Genomic DNA, 23,911 nt, shown 5'->3' with positions numbered 1-23,911 from the left:
TATTTTCAAATTTGTTTAGGTTCCTTTATTTCATAATGATTTATGGTAAAATTGTTTTATGGAAATTCAATTTTGAAGATGACAAAACGGGTTTGTCCGAGGTTTGTCGGGGTTGGGCGAGTCCAACATTAGGAAATGAGTAGAAATTTTATGTTACCAGTCATATGAAATTTAAATTTATTACCATGGATTTATGTTGTCCCTTCTAGAAGACAAGCTCTTCATTTTCTTGACAGTTTCTTTTGGAAGAAATTCCTAACATGTTTTATTGTATGAACAAATATTCCATCTATTTGTATGAATACCTAATTCCCAATTTCCATACCTTCTTGGTTTAGTTGAGTTAACGGGTGCAGGTCACTTTATCACCTTTACTCTTTCATAGACCAATATGTTATTAATTTATGAGTTATCCATCATTAACATAATTTATTGATTTTAACATTACATCTAATATATATGTAATTTTCTTAATATTATTGTATTTTAAGTACATAGTTAATTATAATTATTTTTAAATAAGTTTAATCTAATCTTATATATAGATAATGATATTTTTTTTATTTACATTTATTTTTCAGTTTTATCCTTTAGATGAAAGTTTTTTAAAATTAAAATAATTATTAGATAAAAGTTTTAACCTTTTATTTCAATTGACCGTTTTTTAAAATTTAATCCTTTTTTAATTATGAAATTCTTACAAAGTAAATAAAAAGTTTTCCAATAAAATTATAAAAATTATTTAATTCAATTTTATAATTATAATAATAATAACAACTATGCTAATTTTATTTTATTTGATTATTATAAGAAAAATAAACATTTTACTAGTATCTATAATAATTAATAAATAGGGAATGAATATATATATATATATATATATATATATATATATATATATATATATATATATATATATAAATCAAATGTTTCTTTATATCTATTAATCAACTTTTAGTTTTTATCTAAAAGAGTTACTGTGAAAATTGAAAGTGTTTTTTTATCATGTTTATGGTAATTAATTAATAATAAAAATTTAATTATGTACTTTTTTTAGGAGTATATATATTTTTTTACCTTTTTCATAAATAAATTTCCATTATCTAAAATAATTACTTATATAAATTGAAAGTAATCTTATTATATAACTAATGCAAACACGTTTGATATGTGTTATTTTTTCTATGATAAATAAAAATAATAAAATTTAATTAATAAAATAAATATAAATATAATTTTTTTATAGATAATTTTTATTTATTTATATGTAGTATTTTATCATTAGTATTTATTTTAGTTTAAAAATATTAAATTTTAAAAAAGGATTGAATTTAAAATACAATGAATGTAAAATTGGTAAGAGTTTATTTAATAAAGGATAGATTTTAAAAGAAAAATTATGTACGAATTTTTTCTTTATATAATAGTATGGATTATATTAATTTTTAGATGTTTTATAATTGTTTTTGTACATCTTTTGCTATCATGTTACTTTTTATTAAGACAAAGTTTGCAAATGTTTCAATTATAATTAATTTTATTATTATACTATATATATATATTATATAATTTTAATAATAGTTTCTAATTAATTTTATAATAAAATAAGGTGCATTCTGTAATTTATATCCTGCACTAAAAGGATGTGAATTTGACCTGATTCAGTAGCAAATTTTGATGTTAACAAAAGAGGTATATATTGATCTGTAATTGGTTATGGAAGGAGGCTTATATTTAACAAAAGAGAGTATGAAATTGAGTAGAAAAGGGAAGGGAGAAAGAGAAGGTGAACAATAGTTAGTACTAAACTAGTTAGGAAGGAAGGAATGAAGTTGGTAGATGTATTTGATGATAGAATTGAATCCATTGAAGTGCAGTTAGCTTATCTTAGCATAACATAGGGTAGGAGGTAGGGGAAATGGGAGGGACTCAGATCCGTTCAGTGTTACTATTGGTATTATTATCTTTAGCAGGCTATGTCTATCTCGCCGATGGCGTTTTCCGGGAAGAGGCGAAACAACTGCGAGATGAGGCTCGTGAAATGTTTTATCACGCTTTTAATGGCTACATGGACAACGCTTTTCCCCTCGACGAATTGAGACCCCTTTCATGCGCAGGAGAGGATACTCTCGGTGGCTACGCCTTAACATTGGTTCGTATTCTCATTCAATTGCTAATCAAATTCCTTATCTTCTTATTATTCGGATTCTAATTCTAATGCATTCATCTATCAGATTGATTCCTTAGACACTTTGGCATTACTTGGTGACCGCCAACGCTTCGCCACCTCCGTTGAATGGCTTGGTAAAAATCTTCACTTTGATATAGTGAGTATTCAACCCATCCAATCAAATGCCAACTTTATTTTATTAGGCAAATGCTAACAGATGCCATTGCCCTTAACGAGAAAGTTTTCATATAATGTTTTTATTTGCTTATGATTTAATTTTGGTTGGGCTGCAGAATAAAACTGTTTCTGTGTTTGAGACGACTATCAGGGTTCTCGGAGGATTACTTTCGGCCCATCTTATTGCCTCTGATTATGCTACGGTTAGTGTGTCAATTTTTGTAGAAAACACATGACTGCATTTACAATTCATGCTTATCTTACATTTTGTAAAATTTTAAAAGTTAATGGCATGGAGACCTTAGGTTGATGTTGTTCTCAGTTGGATGTCGTTGATAGGAATCTTCTATAGAAGGATCAGATGAGGTTATGCTTTGCTTTTGCACCTGATTTGAAGTTGGATATCAACTCTGTCATAAATATTTACTTTGCTCTTCTGTTTTTGTCAACTGCTTTCAGGAGATATTTATTTTGATAAAGATTTTTTATTAGATTGGTCTGGTAATTTTAACCCTGGATTATTAGATTCTTTCTGCTTTTTTCATGTGAAAGTAATTAGTTTTTCACCTATTAAATATTCATGGATTTTATCATAGGATTTGGAAGCTTGAGGTAAAAGAAGTGTTAAAGATAAGTGAGAGTGTCTGGGATTAGTGTTGGAGTCGTAGGTGGTCTGTATAAGTTTGGAGAAGAACTGTAGATGCTCTAATAAAAAGAGTAGATCAGATGGAAGGTATACATGTACGGTTAACATTGAGAGGTTTTAGAGGTCATTGGTTTGTTTATAGATATGATTCACGATTGAAAATATATTTATAGATTTCTATGTAGCTTACCCCACTTGATGGGAATAGGCTTGATTGTTGGTGCTGTAATATTATACATTCCCTGCATTCTAATTTCGCATCTCATGTCATGACTCATTTTTCCTACTAATTCATATGATATATTTGTACATAGTACTCTATAGTCTTCAACTATTATGTTCACATATGTTGTCTGCAGGGCATGAGAGTTCCATCATATGATAATCAGTTACTAAACTTAGCTGAAGATCTTGCCAGGAGATTGTTACCTGCATTTGATACTCCTACAGGTATTACTCAATCCTAGATAATTATGCTTGTCTTTTAGTAACTTTTCTCTCATAATCCTCTTTCTCAATACAGAAAAGTATTGTGTTGCATGTTTTTTGAATTTAAGATATATTATGTTTTAAGATCTCACTTTTGATGGAATTTTATACCACCATACCAGTGTTAACAATAGTAGATTATGGAAAATGGCACAAAGCCATTAATCTGCCATACCATTTGAGAATAGTGTTGCAGGGAATTAGTAGAAGTTGGTTAGAAGTTGAAATTTATGGTATATATCAACTATATATATGTAAGAAAAATTATATTGTATGCAAATAAAAGTAAAATGCATAAAATTTGGCGTAATTTTAACTTAAAAGTTTATATGGATGGAGACTTGCTGGAGATAACAAGAGGATGACTGCTGCAACCATGACATCCATAGCAGCAGATGCAGTAGCAAAAAAGTTGCAAACTAGCAGTAGTCCAAGGAATCCTGTAATCCAATGATGCTATGGTTTTTGCTATAGCAGCTATTTAACGACATTGACATGCAAGGTGAAGAATGATTTGTGGAGAATAATACTTCGTTAATAAGATGTTTAAATTGCAAGGATTGAAATTTGGCATAAATTTTTTGAGAGAGAAAATTTTAATCAGGGAAAAAGAAGGCAAGTACAGTGAGGGTTAGTATAAGTTATACTGCAAATTACAAAACATTTAAGAAAAGAAGAAAACTAATAATTCAACAAGGCTCCTTATCTTTGCAAAAAGAAGAAATAGCCATGGGAAGAACATCAAATAGAAGCTGTAAGCATAATCCTATTCCATAATAGCAAATTTAATTGCAAAAACACCCTTGAAAATCCATGCTTTCTGCTCCAACCAAATGTACCAAATTTCATAAACTGCATATCATATCAAGATTTTTTTCTTCACTGTTTTTAATATGGCTTACAACTGCAACCAACCTCCCTACAAGGAAATAACTAGAAAATATTTTCTTTATGTTGTTCACCCACACCAGACCGTTGAAAGCCCTCAATTCTTAGACCAGATATAGCTTTAAAATCTAAAAGATTGAACATTCACAAAAACTTTGCTATCCTTCTTTGAGAAGAGAGAGGTATCACTCAGAAAATTGAAGGATGAGCCCTCAGCTTATCCTAATCAACTCTTGTAACTGTGATGAGATCCTTATCTAGAAAGAATTTGACTTAGAATAAAAAGGGACATGTTTTTGATTGCATAACTTCTTGCCATACATGAAACCAAGATTTTCACCATCTGCAGTTACAGTATAAATGAAGGGCAGGGAAGAGGCAGCCTAAATCACAATCCAAGTTATTTACTGACAATGTTGCAAAATTGCCCCCTTTTAGCTTAGTTTGTTATAGAATGTTGTTTTAGATCCCTACCCTTGTGTTTGGATAGAGGAAAGGAATCAGGAAGGAAATATATATATATATATATATATATATTAAATTTAAAAACTTGTGTTCTTTGGTTGAAGGGACAGAAAAGAGAGAAACAGACTTTAAGGAATAAATTTCATTTTTTTCTCTCCTTACTTTCTGTCATTCAAATTTCAAAATTTTATCCTCTCCCTTATTTTCGTTCCTCATCTTCACAAAGGGTAATAACAGTTCACCTTATGTTGACTTTCATGTGCCATGTTTTGTGCAGGAATTCCATTTGGATCTGTAAATTTGTTACATGGAGTTGATAAACATGAAAGTAAGGTAAAACAACCTTCTCCTATGCTTCCCATATTATTTTTAGAATATATGGGTCTTCAACCTGGTCACTGATCCACTACAGTAGTTGATAATTTCAAATGATATATGTGAAACAAAATGCGCAAAAAGTTAGCACAGAGGTGGTTTGGAAACTGTTGTTGCTCCACTATTTTCTTTTTGAAAAACATAAGATTTCTTGAGATCAATTCTCTCATCTTGTTTTCTTTATCCTATATGTCTTCAACCTATTTGAGTTTGTATTGTGTTAAAATTAGTACTTTTGTGCTTTAGATAACTTCAACAGCAGGTGGTGGGACCTTGACTCTTGAATTTGGTGTTCTAAGTCGTCTAACAAATGACCCTAGTAAGTTTACTATTTTCCTTTTGGTCTATTCTAAGTATACATGATCCAAGGAATGAGTTATTGTCACTGAGAAGATATATGAACTAAAGTTCTAAATAAACAAGAACTGAAGGACCAACCAAGTGCAATCTGGTATCCACTGTGAAAATAACTCTAGAAATTATCAAAGATATTCACAAGTAAAAATATGATGAAAGTAGTCGGTCAACAAATGACAGGATTGTATTGATGGCTTTCGTTTAATTTTCCAATCTTATGAATGTTTCTTCAGAGTTGTTGTATGTTTGCACTTGCATTTTCCTTTTTCTATAAAAGAAAATAGTGAGGGATAATGGAACAAACAACCATATTTTGATAGCACAAAATGTTATTTGTACTCCTTTCTCTCTTCTGATCGCAAAAGAGTTATTCCTACTCCTGTCTGTTTTGATAGCAAGACAATTATGTTCAAGCCATTTTGCTCGATCCCCTTCTAACTCATCCATGGAGCAAGCAATTGTGGTCTAGAAGTTGTATTTCATCTCTTCTTCTATTTTGGGGGCTGAATAGTGGATAGTATAGTTAGTCATTCATATGCTAGATCATGTGGGAAATAGTAACATGATTAACGGGGTAGATGAGCGATTTTGATTCGACAAACCTTGCTTTTGTAATAAAGAGGGTGGGAAGGGAAACATTTAGAGGCTATAGAATACCAGGGAGAGAAAGGGGAGAAGGAAGGCATTCGGTTTTGTTGTTTTGGGTGGCTGCTGTCAAGGGCAGAGAAGGCATCCATATCTTGACATTTTCTTTCCTATTGCTGCATTTTCTAATTATGGTTTTACTATATTCTTTGAATTTTAGCCTTGTATTTTTAACTCTATAGTCAATTTTTCTAGTCTTCACTTTCTTGGGGAAGGGTGTATTGCCAACATGATCAATCCTTTCTATTTGTTTCTTTGACATGCAGTTTTTGAACAAGTCACCAAAAATGCAGTGCGTGGACTTTGGGCACGGCGTTCAAAGCTTAATCTGGTTGGTGCTCATATTAATGTTTTTACAGGTGAATGGACACAAAAGGTACAAAGTATATGTTATTTGTTGAAATATTCATATAGATGTACATACTCACATATTTGTGTGTGTAATGACATTTTATTATTTGTTTTGTGGCATTATTTCCTTTTTCATAGAGCAATCTTTTTAAAAATGATAGAGCCATGAAATACACAGAATTGGATGCTCTACTTTCTGTACCAATTATAGTGCCTCTTGTTTATGTTTTATATAAATGTGTACTACCTTGTAAAGCATTTATACATGTTATGTTCCTCTGATCTAAATAAATAAAGGAAACCCTAAGTCCAAACTAAAGCTATGTTAGTGAATTCTGTATAGTCTTCTCTCTCTCTCTCTCTATTTGTCATCCTGGTGTCAACTCTCAAGGCATGGATTGTCAACTTTGAATTAAGCCCTATTTCTTCAGCCTTCTACTAAAATATATTAAATCAATTATTTCTTGGGCTGTGCGTGAGCTTCCCTTGCATTGTGAATTGAGGTTTGACTCATGTAGAAGTGTGGTGCAACTTGGCTAGGTGACTTGTCGAGCATTGCCATGTGGTTTTAGCTGATTTTGTGTTTCTGAACCTTGGCTTAATTGATTTTGATATTTTTCCTTTCCAAATTTTTTCCACTGTTTAGAGGAGTGTTGCCGTTCTGGATAGTTTAATTTTTCTTGATTTGGTGGTGTGAGACTGAAATAATTGAGACATGTAAGGGAGAGGATACTCAACAATATATGTCTAGCATACTGGCACTCTGATTAACATCATCTTGCCACCAATCAATGTGAATCATCAGTGCTAGTATGTTAGACATATATTGTTAGGTATCCTCTGACTTAGATGTCTCAATTGTTCACAGATACTGTCACTGGACATTGTAATATAGTTACAGAGTTGTGGTTGGCTTTGTAGTTTTGAAGGCTTCCAACATCAGGGGAGTGTTGAGGATATAATGTAATAACAAGGGAACTATTTTCATGGTTTGATGATTAGTTTCTTCTAGTATAGGAGTCATTGCACTTTGAGAATAGTAATGGTTTAGCTTTGGCTTGTGTATTATATTATTTAGAGCAATTGATGAGTGAACTTTCTCCTGCTATCTGGAACCAGAGGGTCCTTGGTGTGAGAAAATGATGATAAAGGAGAATGACAAATGCTCTGAACAGTATTTGTCTTTTATAATTTTGTAGATATATTAGGATCCTATAGATATTCTGTTACGTACCTGAGTACGTAAACTAGCCAAATACAACCTTTCACTCTCTCTCACACGGAATAGAACAATAAACGAATAATATTGGATGAATGAATCTCTTTTATTGATGGTAATATCTGAATAAACAAGGATAAACAATAATTGGGAGCATAACCTCCTTCAATTACTTTGAGAGCATAACCTCCCTCACAAGACAATAATATCTGTCACAAAACTCAATAATCAAAAGCCTGTCTTTAACCCTGGACTCTAACCTTATTTATATTAATTATTTCCCGCCCATCTCTTATTAAATATTCCTCTAGAATATATCTGCATTTGATATAAATATCCCTATATTTAATATTCAATAATTTATATAAATATCTCTATATTTAATATAAATATCTCTATATTTAATATAAATATCTCTATATTTAATATAAATATCTCTATATTTAATATAAATATCTCTCCGTATATTATCTTAGCACATATCCTTAATTATAAATATCTTATATTGAATATTTCCCTAAATATATATTTATTTACTCTAATTAACTTATACTATATTTATTTACTCTAATTAACTTATATTATATTTATTTACTCTAATTAACTTATACTAAATATTCTCTCTGCTCATATACTTTCTAACCCTTATTATTACCCCTACCTTAGGTCGTAACATTACACCCCGCTGCAAAACAACCTTGTCCTCAAGGTTGGAAACAGGGAGCTGGACCTCATGGCTCCTCATCAATTCATGTCTGGAGGTTCGGGTGGTGGTAAAACCTTCTCTAATGTCTTCCATTCTTCATCCAGCATTCTGGTTACCACTTCTCCTAAATCATAAGCCCTGAGGGAATGGTTTTCAATGTCTTTCAGTACTTCACGTCGCGCTCTTCCTTCTGCCAGTGTACCAAACACTGCAAGCCCCCTGTTCTTTTTGTCGGCCCATCTCTTCACAGACTCCATTGTTCTCTCCAGGGTATTGATTCTTCCATTTGCCCTTCCTTCCAAAGCCTTCATCCTTCCTTCCAATACTAGACCGTTTGGTTCAGGTAGTTTTCTCACGCTCGGTTCTGGCCGTCTCCTCCCGTTTGGCTCGGTAAGTCCTCTCTCTATAGGTTCCGTCCGTTCTTTCACATTCGGATCCAGCAGTCTGCTATCGTTCGGTTCTGGCCGTTCGCTCACGTTCGGATCCGTTAGTCCACTATCGTTTGGTTCCAGCAGTCCCTTCCCATTTGGAGCTTGGACTTCATGGCGTATTCCACTCAACTCTGCCTTCAACCTCCTTAGGGAGAACTCCATGTTCTTTATTCTCTGCTCCATGCTCTCCAGTTTCCCTTCAACTGCATTTATTCTTCCCTCCATGATGTCTTTCACTCGTCTCTATTAGGATCCGGCAGGTCGGACCAATTGTTACGTACCTGAGTACGTAAACTAGCCAAATACAACCTTTCACTCTCTCTCACACGGAATAGAACAATAAACGAATAATATTGGATGAATGAATCTCTTTTATTGATGGTAATATCTGAATAAACAAGGATAAACAATAATTGGGAGCATAACCTCCTTCAATTACTTTGAGAGCATAACCTCCCTCACAAGACAATAATGTCTGTCACAAAACTCAATAATCAAAAGCCTGTCTTTAACCCTGGACTCTAACCTTATTTATATTAATTATTTCCCGCCCATCTCTTATTAAATATTCCTCTAGAATATATCTGCATTTGATATAAATATCCCTATATTTAATATTCAATAATTTATATAAATATCTCTATATTTAATATAAATATCTCTATATTTAATATAAATATCTCTATATTTAATATAAATATCTCTCCGTATATTATCTTAGCACATATCCTTAATTATAAATATCTTATATTGAATATTTCCCTAAATATATATTTATTTACTCTAATTAACTTATACTATATTTATTTACTCTAATTAACTTATATTATATTTATTTACTCTAATTAACTTATACTAAATATTCTCTCTGCTCATATACTTTCTAACCCTTATTATTACCCCTACCTTAGGTCGTAACATTACACCCCGCTGCAAAACAACCTTGTCCTCAAGGTTGGAAACAGGGAGCTGGACCTCATGGCTCCTCATCAATTCATGTCTGGAGGTTCGGGTGGTGGTAAAACCTTCTCTAATGTCTTCCATTCTTCATCCAGCATTCTGGTTACCACTTCTCCTAAATCATAAGCCCTGAGGGAATGGTTTTCAATGTCTTTCAGTACTTCACGTCGCGCTCTTCCTTCTGCCAGTGTACCAAACACTGCAAGCCCCCTGTTCTTTTTGTCGGCCCATCTCTTCACAGACTCCATTGTTCTCTCCAGGGTATTGATTCTTCCATTTGCCCTTCCTTCCAAAGCCTTCATCCTTCCTTCCAATACTAGACCGTTTGGTTCAGGTAGTTTTCTCACGCTCGGTTCTGGCCGTCTCCTCCCGTTTGGCTCGGTAAGTCCTCTCTCTATAGGTTCCGTCCGTTCTTTCACATTCGGATCCAGCAGTCTGCTATCGTTCGGTTCTGGCCGTTCGCTCACGTTCGGATCCGTTAGTCCACTATCGTTTGGTTCCAGCAGTCCCTTCCCATTTGGAGCTTGGACTTCATGGCGTATTCCACTCAACTCTGCCTTCAACCTCCTTAGGGAGAACTCCATGTTCTTTATTCTCTGCTCCATGCTCTCCAGTTTCCCTTCAACTGCATTTATTCTTCCCTCCATGATGTCTTTCACTCGTCTCTATTAGGATCCGGCAGGTCGGACCAATTGTTACGTACCTGAGTACGTAAACTAGCCAAATACAACCTTTCACTCTCTCTCACACGGAATAGAACAATAAACGAATAATATTGGATGAATGAATCTCTTTTATTGATGGTAATATCTGAATAAACAAGGATAAACAATAATTGGGAGCATAACCTCCTTCAATTACTTTGAGAGCATAACCTCCCTCACAAGACAATAATGTCTGTCACAAAACTCAATAATCAAAAGCCTGTCTTTAACCCTGGACTCTAACCTTATTTATATTAATTATTTCCCGCCCATCTCTTATTAAATATTCCTCTAGAATATATCTGCATTTGATATAAATATCCCTATATTTAATATTCAATAATTTATATAAATATCTCTATATTTAATATAAATATCTCTATATTTAATATAAATATCTCTATATTTAATATAAATATCTCTCCGTATATTATCTTAGCACATATCCTTAATTATAAATATCTTATATTGAATATTTCCCTAAATATATATTTATTTACTCTAATTAACTTATACTATATTTATTTACTCTAATTAACTTATATTATATTTATTTACTCTAATTAACTTATACTAAATATTCTCTCTGCTCATATACTTTCTAACCCTTATTATTACCCCTACCTTAGGTCGTAACATATTCATTATGACTTCTCGGTTTCTCTCTTCTCGATAATGTTATTATTTGTTAGAGGCAAACTGCCTCAAAAAACATTGTAGAGATATGGCTGAAATTCTTCTTTAATAAAGGAGATTGATGATAAAATGAAGATGACAAATCTCAACAAAAGGGGATAAATAGGCTAAAAATAGCTGACCATATTTCTCTAAAAAAGGAGAAGAAATTGCAGTAAAAGATAATAAGGTTATAAAATGTGCATAATGATTGTAGGGTTCAGGTTGAGCTTGTTGCTATTGACGATGGTTGACATTTCCTCAGGTTCTCAAGTCTTGCTATTGTTGTTACTCATTTCTTTGGCAAGTAAATTACTTAATTTGCAGGGTCTGTGATGCCTCTCAACTAGATATTGCCTTAGTCTTTTATTGTAGCATTTGATTTGTGTATGTTAAATAATTATTTATTGTTTCCTATCTTTAGTTTGTATGGTTGTCATGTGAAGAAGCTAAAAATATGCAAAATATGAAGTTAATGTTCTTTTACAGTTTACAGATTTTGCATTGGTGTTTCATTGTCCCACTGACCTTTCTTTGCCTGAATATGCCTAACTTTTCAATAATGACGCATATTCTTCTTCTAATTTATGTGTATCTATCAACAGCTACTGTATCTATCTATCTCTTTTTGCAGGATGCTGGGATAGGAACTAGTATTGACTCTTTTTATGAGTATCTGTTGAAGGTTAGTATCAGAAATTTAGTAAGGAGGAGCCTCTAGAGCAATTTGTACTGCAAAGTTAATTCCTAAGTTCGTATGGTTATGCAAAATAACAAGAGTTGATTTAATTTTCTTAGAATTTGGGCTTAGGACCTAATTCTATAGTACAAAACCTGTTTGAGATAAAACAATAAATTTTATAAGCTTTATTTAAGTTGTATCTTTAGTCAATGAGACTAAGTCACTAATCTTGAGGCTACAACTAACGAAGCCTTGGGATGACTACCCTTAAGGCCACTTTTCAACACTCATCCTCAAATCTATGACAATTGCCTAAAGTGTAGCCAATCCAGGTGGTACAATAATAGACTTAGAATAAACATTGATGTCATCATAGAATTAAGGCTTAGGACTTTGCTCAACTTTAGAGGAATCGTTGTTAGGTGACATTCCAAACGTGATGAGTTCTATTTCAATCATTTCTCTAGTTGATACGAGACTAAATTATCACCCTTTAAGTTGCAATTGAGGAAACTTTCAAAGAGGCTGCAACTAAGGCAGGGTAGGAGTGACTGCAATTAAGACAACTTTTCAACAAATGTGATAAACAAAAACCTACTTGAAATATTTCATGATTTTTTCTATACATATGATACTTAGATTGCATGTTTTTGTGTAAAAACACTGTTTTTTTTTTCTCTTTCTGCTTTACTATCTAATTTCATATTATTCCCACCTGTAAACGTTTTCTCTTTTACTTCCTTGCATTATATCTGATTTAGGAGAAAACTTGCACTTTTTTACCTATGAAGTTTGTCTTTTATCAAAAAATATTTAAAAAATAGATTTATTCCTGTGTCTACCATAAACAAACAAGTAAAATTTCTCAGCATGATATTCTTCCTATTACTATTCTTCCACTTGTTTGAATTCATTGGAAGGATTTCCCCAGAATTATTTTTATGCACTACGGACTTCTTTAACAAAAAGACATTAAAGAGGAGAGAGAGGTAGCATTGAGGACTGTAATGTTTACATCTTCTAAAATTAGTCCGCTTGTTTGTGCCAACTTATTTTCACTTTCACCTCTATTTTTTACTGATATGGTGTATGTTGATTCATTGATTCTACAACATATAAAGGTGCTTAATTAAAGACCCTTTTGAGGAAAATTGGACAATGAATTATTGGTTAAAATGTTTTCAAATAGGACTTTTTGTGGCAATTGGTCGACCAATATTTTAATGTTATTAACCAGGTGGATTAATTTTGTTTGGGATTCCTTTTCTTATTTTTTTTTCACTTTCCCCTTTTGGGGCATTACTTTGTTAGTTAATATAAATCAAGTTCTCTGATTTCTTTTTCCATGCAAATGACCTTCAGGCATATTTATTATTTGGAGACGAAGAGTACTTATATATATTCCAAGAAGCTTATGCTGCTGCTATGCATTATCTTTACCATGACCCTTGGTAAAAGCTTTTGGCTATGTGTGCCACCCTGTAAATATACTTGACTACTATTTTTCTTTGAAATGCATCAGTATGTATATTTTAGAAAGTATTTCTTTTAAGTTTGAAACTCAGATTTTTGTTTATGCTCCAAGGTACGTAGAAGTGAATATGGATTCTGCTGCTATTGTCTGGCCATTATTTAATAGTCTGCAGGCATTTTGGCCTGGTCTTCAGGTTTCCTTTTGCTTGTTTTTTATATATAATAGTGTTTTTACTCTGGATATAATAATATCATGGAGGTGCTAATTGAAAATGTGTATTTTTGCAAGGTTTTAGCTGGAGATATCAATCCTGCAATTCGCACCCATGCTGCCTTCTTGAGTGTCTGGAGAAGATACGGTTTTACCCCTGAGGGCTTTAATCTTGCAAGTCTCAGTGTTCAGGTATAATTATTCCTAACGCCTGGAGGCCATATAACTGTAAAAATGATGCTTAATTATAGCATCAGCCTTCTTTCTATCAGTTGCATGTTTAGGGTAGAGTAATTTATGATTTGTTGCACCCAAATTTTGTTCTCTTAAATGAACTTATATTTCGAAATCTCTGTTCGTGTTAATAAATCTCATTAGAGAGAAAATAGGAAAAAGACTATGGGGATATCCTTCAAATAGAAATGTCAAAGATGGAAGGGTAACTTAAAAAATCAGAACACGACAATGCTGTCCATTCTATGTAAGAAATAAGATGCTCTTGGAAAAGCAAGAGCAGGGCTCTGAAGAGAAGCAATGAAATATAAACTCTATCCACCAGTGTAAAGCCAATTCTTAGACGGTGTTAAGATGCCCCACATGGCTAAGAATATGGTTGAAATACTTCTTATAAGACTTACATAACTTTCCTCCCTTCCGCTAGCTTTCCTCCCTTCAGCTAGCTTTTGGGGTCCACTTGATTTTTGGTTAGGTATAAGAGCGTGTCGGATTTTGATGTGTTAGCTTTTCAAGTTGAGTTAGACCCACTTTATTTCTAATATGGATGGTTAACGCTGAAAATTTCTTATTTTTCTGACTATCTGGTTTTAATGTTGGACATTTGAAGATGTCCTGTGTTACACACTTCGTGCTCTAGTTGGTCTAGTCCTAGGTGTAAGGTGTGTGCTTTAAGATGTCTTACACTGGCTAGGAATATAGACATATAACACTTTTTACAAGACATTGGCAATTGTCCACCTTTGAGCTAGTAGGAATTGAGTTAGGCTAAAATTCATATTTATACTGCAACTTGTAAAGCATTTGAATGAATCATAAAGAACTTATTTGTAATTACACACACCCTATGATTGTCAGGAGTCATAAAATAATTGTTCCATGGGAATGTAGAATACTTGCTATGTTCTTTTTTAGGTAACCATTTGGTTGATTATCTCTAATATGAACTGTTATGTATTTTTCTCCCATTATATCAGCATGGGCAAAAAAGTTACCCACTGCGGCCAGAGCTAATTGAGAGCACCTATTGGCTGTACAAAGCTACCCGGGATCCTAGGTTTGCTTATGTATTCCTTGAAATTGTGTAATGATTGTAAAATTTGGCTCCTTATGTCTGGTTTCTTAATATTATTTAATACAGCTATTGATAGGAATAAGAAAAGGTGGTTAGTGTATGAGAGAAGGAATAAGTGTAACTGACTATAACAAACTAACTGTCTAGGACAGTTAAGGGGGGGGGGGGGGGAGCGTGTAAGATTGTATAATTACTGGCTGGTTAGAAGAGTTATGGGTTGTTGATTGTTTAGATTGTTAATGGGTACTTACCTGTTGAAGAGGGTTATGCCTCTGGGTGCTGTTTGTACAAACCTTTTACTGTGAATACAATTGATTTCTTCCAATCTTTCTGTGTTTCTTGGAGTGAAAGTGAGAATTGATATTAGGTTCCCAAGTCTGGAACCTAACATTTGGTCCGACCTGCCGGATCCCCAATCGGAGTGTTATCGCACGTAGAGATGGAGGGAAGAATGGTGGTAGTCGAAGGGCACTTAGAGGCGGTCGAAGTGGCAATTGCAGAGACGAAAGCTGATACGGGGGCGTTGCGACAAGAGACGGCGGCGATACGCCAAGACGTCCAGGCAATCTTGAAGGCGCTTGGAGAACGTCACCGCAATAACCACGGGAAGCAACAGGGGGAGAGTGAGTCGTCGGTGAACGATAATGGTGGTGGTCCAAGCGGCGGAGGGGGAAGAAATGGAGACGGTAACCAAGGAGGTATGAGCCAATGGAGGAAACGAGTCGAATTACCAGTCTTTGAGGGGGGCGAACCTTGGGTATGGATTGGCAGAGCAGAGAAGTTTTTCGAAGTACAGAAGGTGGCGGAGGAGGAGAAACTAGAACTGGCCTTTATCAGTATGGATGGCTACGCCGGAAGCTGGTTCCGATTCTGGCGAGAGAAAACCAAGAACCTTTCTTGGGATGGGTTGAAGAGAGCTCTTGGTATCCGTTTTGGAGGAGGAACACGAGGAACGGTGTATGAAAGGCTGTCAACCATACGACAGTCGAGACCGGTGGAGGAGTACATACGCGATTTTGAAGTTCTGGTGGGGCAGACGACCCAGATACCCGAGGAGCAGATCATGGGGTATTTCCTGTCCGGTCTGAGGGAAGAGGTGGGCGATCATGTCCGGCCACATGATCCACCGGATTTGATGACCGCCATGCGAGTGGCGAGGGATGTGGAGAAATTATGCACGAAGACCGGAGGAGGGTGGTTATCCAAGAATCAGAATTCTTGGGGGAAGGCGTCGGGTTCGGTGACGGTGCGAGGAGGAACGACGGAAAGTGTGGGGTCTGTTAATAAAGACGCGACACAGGGACGGAATAAGGGGCTGGCTACCAGCGGCGGAGGTGATCGGACTGTTCGCAATCTACCTTACCCGGAGTATCTTAAACGGAGGGAAGAGGGTCGTTGTTTCAGATGCGGCGGACCCTTCAGCCCCGGCCATCGCTGCCCAGAGAGGGGCCTCAAAATGCTAATTGTGGTTGAGGAAGAGGAAGAGGTCGAAGGCGAAGAAGTGTCGGAGACGAACCTTGCGACAATGGAGTTGTCGGCACTGTCCGCCGTTGGGCTGACGACACCCAAGACAATGAAGTTACGAGGACACATCGGACAAAGAGAGGTATTAATTCTAATTGATAGTGGCGCGAGCCACAATTTCATTGATCGACGGTTGGTGGAGGAACTGCGGATGACGGTGACAAAAACACAGCCGTATTTGGTGAGTCTGGGGGACGGGCAGAGGAAGAGAATCAGTGGCTGTTGCGAAAAGGTAGTGTTGGAGATAGGAGAGGCTCAAGTCGTGGAACGTTTTTACATCTTCGAGCTCGAAGGGGTGGAGGTCATCTTAGGGGTAGAGTGGCTAGCAAAGCTTGGGGAGGTGACGGTGGACTGGAGAGTTTTAACGATGAAGTACAGACAAGGAGATAAGAGGATAACTGTACAAGGGGATCCCACGTTAGAGAGGAGGGTGGTGGGCCCCGAAGCTTTAAAAAAAATAGATGAGGTGGCAACATGTTTTTCAGGCCTTACTGAAAAACAGAAGCAGCAGATGGGGGGTTTACTAGAACAGCATGACGTGGTGTTCACGGAGCTTGAGGGGTTGCCACCTAGCAGGGAGACGGTGCATCAGATACACCTTAAAGAGGGAATTGGTCCGATCAATGTCAGGCCGTACCGATACCCACATGTAATGAAAGATGAGATCGAGCAGCAAGTTTCGGAGATGCTCCGATCGGGGGTGATCCGTCCGAGCCATAGCCCGTACTCCAGCCCAGTAATTTTAGTCAAGAAAAAAGATGGTAGTTGGCATTTCTGCATAGACTACAGAGCCCTGAATAGAGCGACGGTGCCGGATAAGTTTCCCATACCGGTGATAGAAGAGCTGTTGGACGAGTTAGGGGGGGCTTCCTATTTTTCTAAGGTGGACTTGAAGGCCGGGTACCACCAAATCCGCATGGCCGAGAAGGATATCGAGAAGACGGCGTTCCGCACACACCAGGGACATTACGAATTTGTCGTGATGCCTTTCGGGCTCACCAACGCGCCGACAACATTCCAGAGCACTATGAACCATCTCTTCAAGCCCTATTTGCGGAAGTTTGTGCTCGTATTTTCGACGATATACTGGTCTACAGTCGAACCTGGGAGGAGCACTTGGAGCACGTTGGGAAAGTCCTGTCAACACTGAGACGGGATCAGTGGGTGGCCAATCGGAGGAAGTGTGAGTTCGGGCAAACCCAAGTCAAATACTTGGGACACATTATCTCTCACAAAGGCGTGGAGATGGACGATGAAAAGATAAAGGCGGTGGTGGACTGGGAACGACCAAAATCAGTAAAGAGTGTGAGGGGATTTTTGGGTTTGTCGGGGTATTATCGAAGGTTCATCAGGGACTACGGCAAAATTGCCAGGCCTCTAACAGATCTATTGAAAAAAGGAGGATTTACCTGGAATGAGAAAGCAGAGGAGGCATGGCAAACGTTGAAGACAGCCGTCACGACAGCCCCGATATTGTCCCTCCCAAATTTTCAGCAACCCTTTCACATTGAGTGTGATGCGTCGGGCAAAGGGGTTGGCGCTGTATTGATGCAGGGGAAGAAGCCGATAGCCTTTTTCAGCAAGGCCTTATCTGAAGGAGCTCTCAGCAAGTCCATTTATGAAAAAGAACTGATGGCTCTGGTATTAGCGATCCAACACTGGCGTCCTTATCTTTTGGGACAGAGATTCATAGTCCACACTGACCAGAGGAGCCTCCGGTATCTCTTGGAGCAACGTATCACGACACAGAATCAACAAAACTGGATAGCTAAATTGCTGGGATACGATTTTGAAATCATATATAAGGTGGGGACTACCAACCGAGTGGCAGATGCGTTGTCCCGAAGAGATGAGGGGGTGAACGACGAAGATAAGGAGTTGTCGGTGATAGCCAGGCCCTATTGGCAAGATTTCGAAGAAGTAATGAAGGAGGTAGCCGAGGACGAGAAACTACGTAAGGTGATAGAAGAGATAGAGGTGGACCCAAATTCTCACCAACATACACGATAGAACATGGAAGACTGCACTACAAGGGGAGGTTGGTGTTGTCGGCGCAGTCTTCGTGGCTACCAAGATTGATGGCAGAGTTTCACCTAACGCAGATGGGGGGTCATTCAGGAGTTTACCGGACGTATAGGAGGATAGCTCAGTCCTTATTTTGGGTGGGGATGAAAAAGGACATTACAGAGTTCGTGGCTAAATGTCTTGTGTGCCAACAACACAAGTATTTAGTGTCATCACCGCAAGGATTACTACAACCCTTGCCCATTCCGAATGCAATATGGGAAGAGCTTAGCATGGATTTCGTGGTGCGGCTGCCTAAGTCTCAGGGGTACGACGCTATTTTGGTGGTGGTGGACCGACTGAGCAAGTATGCCCATTTCATACCACTCAAGCATCCTTATTCGGCAAGGACGGTGGCTGAGATTTTTCTAAGAGAAGTAGTACGATTGCATGGGATTCCAAAATCCATCGTGACCGACAGAGACCCTTTGTTCTTAAGCATGTTCTGGAATGAATTGTTCAAAGGCCAAGGGACGCAGTTAAAAATGAGCCCCGCGTATCACCCGGAGACGGACGGGCAGACAGAGGTGGTGAACCGGGTGTTAGAGGGATATCTCAGGTGTTTCTGTTCAGAGCAGCCGAAAGGGTGGATGACTGTGTTATCGTGGGCGGAGTTTTGGTATAACACGTGCTATCAAGGGGCAATCCGATGCACCCCTTTTGAGGCTGTTTATGGGCGAGCACCTCCCTCCTTGCACAGATTCATTCCTGGTGAATCTCTAGTGGAGGCTGTGAATCAAGAGCTTCAAACCCGGGACGAAGCTTTGAAACAATTGAAGTTCCATCTTGAGCGCGCGCAAGATCTTATGGTGCGACAAGCTAATAAAAAGAGGAGGGTTGCGAACGTGGCAGTAGGGGACTGGGTGTATTTGAAGATACGACCCCATAGGCAATCCTCAATGCCTACCAGACTCCACCCAAAGCTATCAGCCAGATACTTTGGGCCGTTCCGGATAATTCAGATGGTAGGGGAGGCAGCCTGTAAGCTGCAGTTGCCAGAGACAGCTCGAATACATCCTGTGTTCCATGTTTCACAGGTGAAAAAGGCATTAGGAGAACATCAGGTGGAGAGGGAGTTACCACCGGACCTGCAGGCAGAGGGGCCTTTGTTTTGGCCCATGAAAATTTTGGGAAGGAGGCAGAGGACCGAAGAAGGAAGAAGTGTGCAGCAGGTGCTGGTCGAATGGCAACAAGGAGGGCCAGAAGGGGCCACTTGGGAAGATGAAATAACAATCAAGGAGCAGTACCCTGATTTCAACCTTGGGGACAAGGTTGATGATGAAGGGGGGGTATTGATAGGAATAAGAAAAGGTGGTTAGTGTATGAGAGAAGGAATAAGTGTAACTGACTATAACAAACTAACTGTCTAGGACAGTTAAGGGGGGGAGCGTGTAAGATTGTATAAATACTGGCTGGTTAAAAGAGTTATGGGTTGTTGATTGTTTAGATTGTTAACGGGTACTTACCTGTTGAAGAGGGTTATGCCTCTGGGTGCTGTTTGTACAAACCTTTTACTGTGAATACAATTGATTTCTTCCAATCTTTCTGTGTTTCTTGGAGTGAAAGTGAGAATTGATATTAGGTTCCCAAGTCTGGAACCTAACAGCTATATATACCCTGTTTTCTGTCTCTAAAAATCCTCTCCTTTGTTACCTACTTGAAATATTTTCCCCCCTTTTCTCTGAAGACATAAGTTTTATTTAGCAACTTCGTTCACAATTTAATACAGAACTTGATTCTGTTCTTGGTGTTTCTCTGTAGATATCTTGATGCTGGGAGGGACATGATTGCTAGTTTGCAATATGGAACACGATGCCCTTGTGGATACTGTCACATTTCAGATGTTGAGCATCACAAACAAGAAGATCACATGGAGAGCTTCTTCTTAGCTGAGACAGTAAGAATAAATTCATGACATATTTTGAGAACACCTAAACCTTAACAACAGAACATAATCTCTTCAGTTGTATTTTATCGAAGTCTGTTTTAGTGCAACTATGTATAGAATATTTTCTTATTATTAGGATTATTTTTTCTTAAATTCCCTTATTATGTATTTGTTTGAAGCCCAAAATCTATTGTTCTGTATTTTCTTCATTTGTTTTTTTTCTCTACATATATATGTTGTATTGTACATACTGTTGTAAATAACAAAAAGTTTTCTTTCTAGGTAAGATCATTGATCAAGATAGGTAGATTGGTTTTTATTTAGGGCTCCAAATAAATAATAAGATCGACATTTGTGTGGGATATATAATTTTAGATGAGGCTCTGATAATGTCAAGGACCAACTTTCTTGGAAGCTTAAGTTGTCAAGTGAAAGTCTGGGAATGGGTTTATGTTTCTATCAATTTTACTTTGTTAAGTTTATACTTTTCTTTTATAAACTATGCCTCTTACAACCATTAACATTTGTGTTCTTGCCTTCAATATATTTTATCTGCAGCCCCCCTCCTCTTCCCCAATCTATTATTTATTTCAAAGAAAGATTTCGCTAACTAACCTATGCTACAATTAGGTCAAGTATCTATGGCTGCTGTTTGATTTGGCTGTGGGTCCTGACAACCTCGTGGAAAATGGGCCATACAAGTGAGTGTGAGCTTATGCATTTATAATTTAGTGGCTGAACTTTTTCTACAATAAAATTAAGGTACTTGTTTTTTCTGAGACAGGTACGTATTCAGCACTGAAGGTCATTTACTGCCTGCTACTCCTCAAATCTCCCTAGCGAGGGAACATTGTTTATACTATGGGGCTTATTGTAGAAGTGGTGATTTGAGACAAACTTACTTTGTGCCAGAGTCTGAGAAAGATAAGAAAGAATCCAATGATACTAAATTTTACGATAGTTGGACTAAAGATACACATTCTTCAGATTACACCACTTTCGAGCCAAGTGCCGTTTCAGGTTCGATTAAGGTACTTGGTAGTCTTTACTTCCATCACTCTTGGGCTTCTTTCTCTCCTTTTACGGTATGCATATTACTTGTGCCAAATATTACACTTACATCTTCTATTTCCGTCCTCATTCATGTTGCTATAGGGCTGCAATGGAAATTTTTCTTGATACTTGTTTCATTTAAAACAAAAGTTTAGAAATCAAGTTATTTTGTTAGGATTCGAGGTTCACTGCATATTTTCTATTTCTTATTCCGCATCTTAGAAGAAAAAAGGAGATGTAGTGTTCCAGAGTCTGTTATCCATTCTCTCCTCAACGTTCAAAATTAAATTAAAACTGTGAAACATCACTATGGCCACTAGTGCTATGTTTGACAACTCTGGCTTACATTGGGCTGGGAATGTTCTACAACTTGCAGATTGTATTTAGGTTCTCACAGCAGCGAATCAAATAAAACAAGTAGTTTATTTTGTATGACATTATGACCTTATCAGACTTCTTAGGTTGCTGTATTGCCGTCCCATTCATTTTGGTCTATCGCCATAATGCCATATACTCCAAATGGAATGAAATGTGAAATTCAGTATTGGTCTGACATTTTTATTACTTTGTTTGTCAATGCCCCAGTGCCAGCCATATCGTGTATAATTTCTCTCTATCATGTTTGAACCCACAAGTAAACGCCAGTGGATAATGCAATAATGGATACAGTCAATAATAAGTAGCAAATGGTTCTCATGTATCTGTGTTCACTTGTATTCTGGGAATTTTTTTATTTTGCTTTGCAATTCAATGTGGAATAGTTCTTTCATGTTGAGTATTTTTGTTATTTCTGCAGGGTTTCTGCCCAGGATTAAATCATGGACAGAAGTTTGGTTTATTATATGCACACTTAACTGATGAACGTCATGATTATGAAACCAACCAAGTTCAACAGAAAGAATCAACTACCGTGCAAAGCCATTCAGTATTGGTTCTTCGTAGCCAGAGTTCTGACCATTTGGTACCAGAATATGGCAGTGACCGTAATGATAGTCAGACACATGAATCAGACGGTACCCCTTAAAGTGAGGGGGACTTCTGTTGCTGCTAGAAGTTAAGTTGTTGATCCCAGCAAGATAGGAATTACAATATCTCAGTTAAGCAAGAGGATTGGTGACGAAGGAAATTATAATTTCAACTTCACAGGGTTTACTTCTCAAACTTGTGCAGGCTCACCCACCTGAAATTTAAATTTGAGTTTTGTTAGTGTCGAAAATTGAGATGCATTTGATAACTTTGGCAGCTGTTGTTACATTGAGCATAGAGCTGAAAGTGGTAAATTATGGATGAACTGACCCGTTAGTTCTCCATTGTTGTGATATTGGAGGCAAATTACCTTGCCTTTAATCATTGGGCACTTGTAAACGAATGTAATATAATTATTTTTGTTGTATAATTTTTCCTGAGGTACATGTAAACTTATTGTCAGAGGTCTAATCAGTGTACATGAGATAGTTATTATCGGATCCCTGAAATATTGCAATTTCAATATGTGTGTATATATATATAAAAGCATTTTTTAAACCAAGCTATTTTCAAATATTGTATTTCGTTCCTAAACTAAATATATACATATTTCGTTTGTGGAAAGTCAGGTAAATATTTTCTCCAACAAACTAAAATATTAGAATTCATCATAGACTTCCGTTTGCCACATGGGGAGAATGTTTTACATTTCATAAAGTGAAAGGAAAAAATAGGTACATAATTTAGGAATGAATTACAAATTTTGAAAATAGTTTGGAGACAAAAATATATATATTTAACCCCATATGATACCAATAAATAATAATTCTAAATGTGCATACTTGTGAGTGTGCATCAGGAATACAATTTAAATTTTCACTTTCTCAAAGTAGTGTCAAATATATACTGAAAACTAAGATCACTTTATTCAAATCAAATAATTCAAAGTAGAGTATAAATGTGAGGTTAGAAGTATCTCACTTTACAAAATATAGATTGAATAATACACATAAAAAAATGATAATGATCTCTTCACTTTAATATTTTTAAGATTGAGTTGTTAATTTTGTGATGTTTTCTTTCTTCTTTAAGTTTATAGTTCATTTGTTTCAAGAGTTGTACGTATCTTCCCATAACATTCTTATTTATAATGCGACTTTAAATTTTAATTATTACATTTATCTTAATCTGAATTCTAGTTTTGCATTTTAGTTTCAAGTGGATTAAGATTTCATTGGTTAGTTTATAGAAGATAACCCTAAAAACATAATTAAGTAAATTACATCTCAAAATGAAGGAGAATGAAAGTTAAAGAAACAACAAGACACAGCAAGTGTATATACTTTTTCACCCTATTTTTTTTAATTATATTGGGTTATTACTGAAATGCGTCAATGTGTTTTTTCTATTACAAGTTTGTGAGTGGGATCTTTAATAGACCAAGTTTGATTTTAACTCGTATCGAAATTTGAAACTTTTTAAA

At 36.3% G+C, this 23,911-nt stretch overlaps 1 protein-coding gene across 1 annotated transcript; it reads left to right on the top strand.

Annotated features, from left to right (window-relative positions):
* The first annotated feature begins 1,682 nt into the window (after positions 1 to 1,682).
* Positions 1,683 to 22,951, top strand: LOC108325945 (alpha-mannosidase I MNS4). The gene is made up of 16 exons (XM_017559111.2): positions 1,683 to 2,152; positions 2,235 to 2,327; positions 2,464 to 2,550; positions 3,353 to 3,443; positions 5,113 to 5,168; positions 5,457 to 5,529; positions 6,479 to 6,588; positions 11,893 to 11,943; positions 13,303 to 13,391; positions 13,526 to 13,607; positions 13,703 to 13,816; positions 14,836 to 14,915; positions 20,283 to 20,418; positions 21,040 to 21,110; positions 21,194 to 21,440; positions 22,259 to 22,951. The coding sequence occupies exons 1-16, from the start codon at positions 1,919 to 1,921 to the stop codon at positions 22,484 to 22,486; spliced, it is 1,842 nt and encodes a 613-aa protein (XP_017414600.2). The 5' UTR covers positions 1,683 to 1,918; the 3' UTR covers positions 22,487 to 22,951.
* The last annotated feature ends 960 nt before the right edge of the window (positions 22,952 to 23,911 follow it).

The sequence above is a fragment of the Vigna angularis genome, chromosome 3 (assembly GCF_016808095.1).
Source record: "Vigna angularis cultivar LongXiaoDou No.4 chromosome 3, ASM1680809v1, whole genome shotgun sequence".
Taxonomy (NCBI): Eukaryota; Viridiplantae; Streptophyta; class Magnoliopsida; order Fabales; family Fabaceae; genus Vigna; species Vigna angularis.
Note: the sequence above shows the minus strand (reverse complement) of the source record. Positions and strands in the feature narration are given on the sequence as shown.

Coding starts and splice junctions, on each gene's coding strand:
- LOC108325945 (XM_017559111.2), top strand. CDS start 1,919: ATGGGAGGGACTCAGATCCGTTCAGTGTTACTATTGGTATTATTATCT. Junction 6,589..11,892: donor CAGGTGAATGGACACAAAAG/GTACAAAGTATA, acceptor CTCTTTTTGCAG/GATGCTGGGATAGGAACTAG. Junction 13,817..14,835: donor TTGCAAGTCTCAGTGTTCAG/GTATAATTATTC, acceptor CCATTATATCAG/CATGGGCAAAAAAGTTACCC.